The sequence below is a fragment of the Marmota marmota genome, unplaced genomic scaffold, assembly GCF_001458135.2.
Source record: "Marmota marmota marmota unplaced genomic scaffold, marMar, whole genome shotgun sequence".
NCBI classification, from domain to species: Eukaryota; Metazoa; Chordata; class Mammalia; order Rodentia; family Sciuridae; genus Marmota; species Marmota marmota.
The window spans coordinates 33,576,917-33,585,367 of record NW_026000229.1 but is presented as its reverse complement, the minus strand read 5'-3'; the positions used below and the strand labels follow the sequence as shown (position 1 = coordinate 33,585,367).

The 8,451-nt window shown below is 35.9% G+C and overlaps 1 protein-coding gene across 2 annotated transcripts in view; it reads left to right on the top strand.

Moving 5' to 3' along the window:
• Positions 1 to 256: 256 nt before the first annotated feature.
• Positions 257 to 8,451, top strand: part of Bloc1s6 (biogenesis of lysosomal organelles complex 1 subunit 6) — a 20,376-nt gene continuing 12,181 nt past the window's right edge. Inside the window, exons 1-2 of one of the 2 annotated variants that reach the window (XM_015480696.2) lie at positions 257 to 439; positions 3,534 to 3,675. In XM_015480696.2, coding sequence (XP_015336182.1) covers positions 358 to 439; positions 3,534 to 3,675 — 224 coding nt within the window. In that variant the 5' untranslated portion in view covers positions 257 to 357. The other variant, XM_015480697.2, reaches the window with a different exon arrangement.

Here is an 8,451-nt window from a genome sequence, read left to right as displayed (position 1 = left end):
GAACAAAACCCAACTATTCCTCCGCTTCTAACAAGGGTTACGCTCTTCCGGTCTTCCTAATCCACCTAGAAACATCCCAAACCGGCCACGGCCTCCCCTAAGTCCCCCACCTACAGCACGTTATAGCCCTAAGCAGCGCCTCCAGCCCTGCGTTATGGGCCAGAGTACTACGTCACCACCGACGTAGGGGCCGGGGCTTCTGACCCGCGGTCACGTGTCCGACGCCACTGTCTTCCGCCTCCGTCATTTCCGTGTGCTACTGCCGCTTCTGTCCGACAGGAAGCTAGAGGGGCTGGATTCGTACTTGTATCTGATCGTCCACCCCACTGCCCCTTCCCTTTGCCCAGCGGGAGGGACATGAGCGTCCCTGGGCCACCGCCCCCGGACGGGGCCCTGGCCGGGCCCCCTGACGTCTTGGAGGCCAGTGAGCCGACGCCGGGTACGTGGTGTCGGCTGGATCAGCTGCCCCTGCGAGTCCGAGGAGCCGGGACCCGAGTGGGTGGGACGCCGGAGCCGCTCGGAGGGAATCAACAGCTATCTGCAGTTGCGGCCGCGAGGACTCTGGTCCTGCTGCCTAGCGGAATGGGCGGGAACCAAAGTCCGGAGGGGAAGCTGTGTGTTGGGGTGCAGCTACTGGCGTTTGATGGCGAAATCATCTTAAGTTTGTGTTGACTCTGGCACGTTGTTGGTTATTTGTCAGAAGGCTAGGGGTTAGGAATGAACTTGTCACAAAAGGTGTTCGATCGATTTATAATTCAGAGAGTTATTAACTATTGGCCACTTACGAATATTCCACCTTGCTTGGTGACGTTATTCATCTCCATTCCTCCAGCAGCCTTTTAAACCCGAATTCTAGGGGAGATTTAAGCATAAATACCCAAAAGTTGAATGAACTTGCTGTGCATCCAGACTGGTGCTGTTTATGTGTCATCATCCTTGGGGGAATTGAGAAATAGCCACTCAAAGCGTTTGTGTTCTTTAATTCATGTAAGGGACCCTAGAAGAGAAAGGTTGTAGGGATTTGGATCTACCTTTAAAAAATAACTCCTTTTCCAGAAATGAGGAGATTGCCCCAAAGTAGTGCTCTTGGCACTTTACTGCTCATACTTTTACTCAGTGATCTACTAGTCTTCACACCTTCATAAGTCACTTCTATAAATATGACTTTATTTTTGTGGTATATGTTTACAACTTGGGCCCATCTCCTAACTCACTTGCTTCTCTGATGGATACTTTGACATGGTTGTTTTGCACTAATCTCACATACAACATGCATAGATATTGTGCATGTTACATGTCTGATCCTGTTAATGGTGCCAGGTTACTATCACTTGAAATTGCTCTCAACTCTTTGCAGTCTTGTTTCCCCCCTCTTTGATGTTGGGGGTTCTACTATAAAATTTCCATCTCTTCTGTATTTTCATCCTTTACTCAGCAGTTGTAAGTTTACTCAGAGTTGTAAGCACTCTCAATACTATTTCAACCTGTCTTTCCCAGTACTGTTCCATCACTGTTCCAAGATAAAGCTCCAATCATGTCATTCCCTTGCCTAGAATCTTTAAATGGCTCTTCACTACTTATTAAACAGAATGACTTATTAATCATGTCATTCCCTTGCCTAGAATCTTTAAATGGCTATTCACTACTTATTAACTTGGCACTTAAGGACCCTCACAGGCTGGTCACATTGTATTACAGCTTACTATGCTGTGTATGCCTCATGCTCTTGACACCTCACACCCTCTTCCCTTTCCAGAGCAATCCTATATTCCCACCTTTCCTTTACCCATATTGCATTCCTTCTACCTTTCATAGAATTCTACCCATTTGGAAATAGTTCACCAGAAGATTGATTGTTGGTGGGAGTGTAAATTGATGCCATCTCCTAGGAGGGGGTTTGCATTGTTTCAAAAGTGCATAAACCTTTTAATTGTCTGCTTCTAAGAATTTATCCTACAAAAACTATTACACAGATATGCAGAGATTTAGCTAGGACACTTACTATAGCATTGTTTTAAATGACAAAAGGTAAAACTAACCTAAATAATCCATCCATGAGGAACTGGTTAAACAAATTTTGGTAGAATTCTATTCTGTTAAAAAGAATGAGTAAAATGTATGAATTGCCAAGATCATTGTAATGTCATGTGTAGCTAATAAAAAAAAAGAATAAAAAAAGAATGAGTAGATCAGTATGTGTTGCTATAGAAAGACATATAAGACATATATTTTAAGAGAAAAGTAGAACAGTTTGAGTTGTATTTTATTCATGATAGAAAGACTAATATGCATGCTCTGTAAGAAACTTTGGAGTGATATCCATTCCTTAAGCCTCAGATCAATTGCCCATATTTCCTTTTGTCACGGCACTTGTCATACTCTATGACTTCTCTGTATTATGCCCTTTCAGGAAAGTGGATTTATCTTATTTATTGTTGAAATTTCAGAAAGTAGTAGAAGGCATAGATATTCAGTAAATATTTCTTGCATAGATAGGTAAGGACACTTTCTTTAATTTCTCACAATAAAATATCTGGAACTTAGTGGCTCAATATGTATAAAAACATGAATAACAGATTTGTCCATAAATAACCAGAAGATTGGGGTAGAAGAAGTAGTCCTATGAGTTAACATGTATAAATTGTAAGGGAAGTGAATTAGTTCCTATGCCTTAAATTTGAAATATCCTTATTTGAATGTTTTTATCTGTTCATTTGTAATATTGATGTTTTCTGTATTAAAGTTACTGTTTGTTCTGTTATTATAATCAAACTTTAAGCAATGTAACTATTTGCCAGATACAATTGATTAATTTTTGCATCTAAAGGTACATAAGTGGCACTATATGCCTAGTGCTCCTCTTTTCTCACTAGATATATGGATATAGATAAATGTGTTGTGTTTCAGCTTCTATTTAGTTCTTTCTGTTGTTGTCTTGTATTGAGAATTCTAAAGTTTGTTCATGTGTTTCTCAGAATTCAAGTAAAAACCGTACAAATTTATTTTGATTTTCTTTTTTTCTATTTATTTATTTTTCATTACAATTCTTAATACACCATTATACAATAATTTATCATATCTCTGATTATATATAAGGTATGTTGACACCAAATTTTTTTGATTTTCTAAAAGCTTATTTTGACTATGACAGCATATTGTTTTCCTTTATCTTGCCAAAATTCAAATCTGATAAAAACTGTACTTAGAGATATGTGATAAGTAATGTGTTACAATATATGTATTCTAGAGATATTATGATTATAGACTATGATTGAAGAAAGATGTTTCAGTGTTTAATATTAATTTATCAATGCTTTTAGGGTATAATTTGAATAAAGTGATCCTTTCACTTTTTCTTCTCATTTTAAAACAATGATTCTAAAAGGAAAGAAGAACACCTGTGTTAAGGAGAGTGGATATGTGCTCTCAGCTCCGCAGCAGGCCTCCTTCCCTCCTTACCTGTGACTCTTCAACCTTTTTTAGTACTGTGACAATTTAAAAGTTTCCTAAATTTGAATTTTGTTTGGGCACAGGTTTAAGTGCCACTTCTCCAGATGAAGGGTTAATAGAGGACTTGACTGTAGAAGACAAAGCAGTGGAGCAACTGGCAGAAGGATTGCTTTCTCACTACTTGCCAGATCTGCAGAGATCAAAACAAGCCCTCCAGGAACTCACGTAAGCAAACAAGCAACCAGATATGCACCCATTTCCTTTCTGGTGTAGGCATATAGTATTAAGGTATAATATTTTGTAATATTTAATAATAATTTAGTATTTCTATATCTTTCATGAGTACATAGTAATCTGAATATGAAAAGTAAAATGAATACTCTAAAATGTTTAATTTCCTCTAAGAAGTACCCCAAAATCTTATCTAATTTCTGTGATTAGTTTAGGTGTTTTATCATTATTTTATGAACGTATTGCCTACTGGAGAGTGTCGCAGGGTGGGTATCCACCTATTACTGAGTAGAGGTGAAAATTTGCATCCACAAAAGTTATACTTTTTTTTTTTTTTGTCATTTTGATATTTTCATTGGCTGGTTTGAATATTTTCCAGAGATCCTTAAACATCTTTTTTTGAGATGACCTGTTTCGTTCCTAGTAAATTGTAAATAAAGGATTGTATTATGTGCTAAAAAAAGATCAGAATAATGTAGAATAGAACCCACAGAGTGCAATCAATATACAAAAATATACACTCTGTAGTTACTCTCACCCAGAAATGACAAACTTAATTAGCTTTTGCCTCATTCTGCGTCAGAATCTTTCTGGATTGCCCTGGTTGGCTTGTCTGTCATTTCTTTCTGTGGTGGTGAACTTTAATTTTGCTATGAACTGCTTATGCTGTAAGGCCTACCCTTTTAAAAATTATTTCAGAATACTTTATTATGGCAAACGAAGAGGAATAATCAACCTGCCTGTTTTCTCATTTTTAATAAATAATGTTGATTCTTGGCTTTATGATGCTAAATGGATATAAAAGTGGTGTTCTGTGACATGTAGCACACTGCTGTAGTTAGGAAGTTGGCAACATTCTCAGTTTTCTGCTAGTCTCAAGGGAGAATTTTTATCCCTTATGCATGGAATGCCTTGTATTTTGATGCCAATCAAGCCTCATTACAAAAAGTCATAAATTGGATAAATTATGATGGACTGAAGGGAAGGTTAAGACAAAATATATCTGCAAACAAAATATATCTAGGTAACATTTTACTTAAAGGAAGTTGGGAATCAAGGTTTAATTGCAGAGTTTAACATTGACTAAAGTGAAATGTTTTGAATAACCCCACTTATCTTCATAGACACCCAGAAGAAGAAGATGATGATGATGATAAAATCAGCTACTCTGTTACTACTGTATATGTTCTATATGCCCAGCTCTTTATTTACCATGTCTTAATTAATTCTCACATTAACTTTATGAAATATTTAATATTATTCCCATTTAGGATTCAGGAATCTGAGGCTCAGAAAAGTTAAATAGCTTGGAAGAGTTTACACAAATAGTGGTAGAGTTAACTATTGAATATGATGAGTTAGTATTTGTTAAACTTGTTGAGTGTTACAGAATGGTAAGCAAATTTAAGAGAAATGTTTTCTAGTAGCTGCTGCTTTTTCCTACATCTTCATAAGTAGTGAAATTTGTTCTAGGTGCAAATGTAGTACTAGTCCTGGCTCTGCCATCAAACCTTTGCTAAGCCTCGTCACCATAGAAACCAAGGCCTAGAAAGGTGAGGGAAAAAGTAGTGGTTGATAAAAATTAAGTTTATTTTGTAGCTAACAATGGGTAATTGCATCATAGTGCAATTTTGAATGGCCTTTGGGGAGCTTCATTTGAGATAATCCATGCTTGGACCTTCAATAGAAATAGCTTTTCTTTCAAAGAATCCTTCCTTAGACACTGCATCAGGCATCACAGTCATTTCCAACATATTTACCACGGATTGTACAAAGCTTCAAAGGAATTGAGGTTCAGTCATCTTTTCTGCTCTATTGTATTTTAGGTAAACTACTTCTTCCTCTTTTTTTAAAAATTCTATTACTGGTGCATTATAATTATATATAATAATTGGGTTAATTTTGACATAATTAAACATACATGGAGTTTAATTTATTCCATTTGAGTCTCTGGTGCCTTCCACCTTTCCCTTCTCGTCTCCTTCTCTCTCCTTCCCTCTCCTTCCCTCTCCTTTACAGTGGGGCCTCCTCCTTGAGTGCCTAGATTATGGATCCAGAAGGCACTCTACTTAAGGTATTATCATAAAGAATGCAGATCAGGATTAACCAAAGGAAGATGCAATGGCCAGGTCTGGGTAGGATCCAAACACAGAGCTTCTTTCTGTGCTTTTTCCTAGTGAAATTAGGGCATGTCAGAACTTCCTCCCCACCACCACCCAAGGAATAATCTATGTTCAATAACCAGGAATCTCTACTGAGCCTTAAGTGTTACAAGGTTTTATTGTAGTTTTATTATGTAGGCATACTGGATTGAATCATTGACAACCTAATCAAATTCAATCTCTAGTTTCCTTCCTTCCTTCTCTGGGCTGATATCACATGGCTCAAAGCTCCAACCCTCTAAATCACATGGTTGGTATTTCTAGCACGTCCAGCCCCCCTCTTGAAGCTCTAAGAGGTCTGCTATAGAGCTACCTCATTGGCATAAGAGGTATGAGTCAAGAAGCTCGTGGATAACAAAGACATTTTTATCACTTGGGAATTTCAAAGATTTTCAGAACTATGCTTGGAACTTGGTACAAAGGTCAGACAAATTCTTTTAATACAACAGGTGTCTATTCAGATCTTTGTTAGTGAAAATTTTTTCTTTCTTATTGTTGAGTTTTAGGAGTTTTTGTTTATTTTTGATACTAGTCCTTTATATTTCAGATGTTTTCTTCAAGTCCATGGTTTGTCTTTTCATTCTCTTAATAGTTTCTTTGGCAGAGTAGAGGTTTTTAATTTGAATAAAGTCTGATATCAGTTTTTCTTTCATGGATCATGCTTTGGTATCGTATTTAAAAACTTATCAACAAAACAAGGTCACCTAAACCTACATTTTCTTCTAGAAGTTTTAAGTTTGCATTTTATATTTAGATCTATGATCCATTTTGAGTTAATTTTTGTGAGTGGTTTTAAATCTGTGACCAGATTTATTTCTTTACATGTGGACAGTCAATTGATTTAGCACCATTTGTTGAAAAGACTACTCTTTCCCCATTGTATTGAAACTGTTTCTTTGTCAAAGAGCAGTTGATTATATTTATTTGGGTCAATATAAGGGCTTCTTAGTTTGATCCATTGGTCAGTGTGTCTTTTACTTTGCTAACACTATGCTGTTTTGATTTCTGTAGCTTTATAGTGAATCTTGAGATTGAATAGTGTAAGTCTCCTGACTTTTTTTCCCCCCAGTATTGTGTTGACTATTTTAGGTCTTTGCCTTTCCATGTGAAATGTAGAATTAGTTTATTGACAGCTACTAAATAACTTTGATTGGGATTGTATTAACTTTCTAGATTAAGTTGGGAAGAATTGACATCTTAAAAATGAGATGGATATCATTACCCTAAGTACATGTATGAAGACATGAATGGTGTGAATATACTTTGTATTCAACCAGAGAATGAAACATTGTGCTCTCTATATGTAATATGAATTATAATGCATTCTGCTGTCATATGTAATAAATTAGAATAAAAAATATTGTCATTTAGTCCATGTACTTGGAATATTTCTCCATTATTTGAATCTTTGATTTTTTTCAAAAGAGTTTTATACTTTTTTCATTCTGTGTGTGTGTGTGTGTGTGTGTGTGTATATATATATATATATTTTTTTTTTTTTTTAAGATTCGTACCTAAGTATTTCATTGGAGAGAGGGAATATTTTACAAGTGGTATTGTTTTTTAAATTTCAGTTTCATTGCTGGTAAGCAGCTGAGTATATAGTAGCCTCATGTCCTGAAATCTTACTTTAATTGTTTGGTAGAAATCACCAATGAATTTAACTGGCCCTGGTACTTTTATTTCATTTTATCTTATTGGAATCAATATTAATTCACCTTTTCTAACAAATATAGGCCTACTTAGATTTTCTGTTTCTTTTGATGTGAGTTTTGGTAGTTTGTGTCAAGGACTTAGTCTACTCCATCCAAGTTATTAAATTTGTGGGTATAGAATTCTTGGAAGTATTCCTTCATTATCCTTTTAATGTCATGGGAGTATTAGTGACCCTTCTGTGAATGATACCATTAATTTATGTCTTTTTTTCCTGTTTGATCTGGCTAGAGGTTCATCAATTTATCATATGGAAGTTTTGGGTTATATTGATATTTCTTTAATGTTTTCAGTTGTAACGTCCTGTTTTTGCTGTTCTACTTATCTAATATGGTTGACTTACTGAGTTTTCCTGTTCCATGTTCTGTATTTCACCATCTGTGACCTCTGGCCTATTCTCTTTTTCATCATTACTCTATTTAGCCCAGTTTTTCAGACAAATCATATCATATTTCTTTTTAAAATATCACTTAATGTCACTTATTCCTGTGACTCTTCCATTGATCCACTTGGAGAGAAATATTAGAGAAGTTTGCTTCTCTTCCTCAATAGGATTTGAATCAAAATTTTAATGAGGAACCTTAGAAGTCATCTGTTCTGACCTCTCTTTAGAAATGAGATGATATATATCCAGAAAAATAAGCTGAATCCCCAAAGCCACACTCCTACCAGCATCTTCAAGAGATACTATAGCATTAACTACATACTGACTATCAGAAAATAAATTAAATACAGAATCTTTAAACATCACAAAAGCTTGTAAAACTGCATTAAGCTCTACCTTTTGAGCTGATTGTTTGGGTACTAAAAATGTAAAAGTTTGATCAGGGGTAACTACTGCTGCTGTACCATTATTTGACCCATCAGTGAATATATTTGGAGCATTCATGATAGG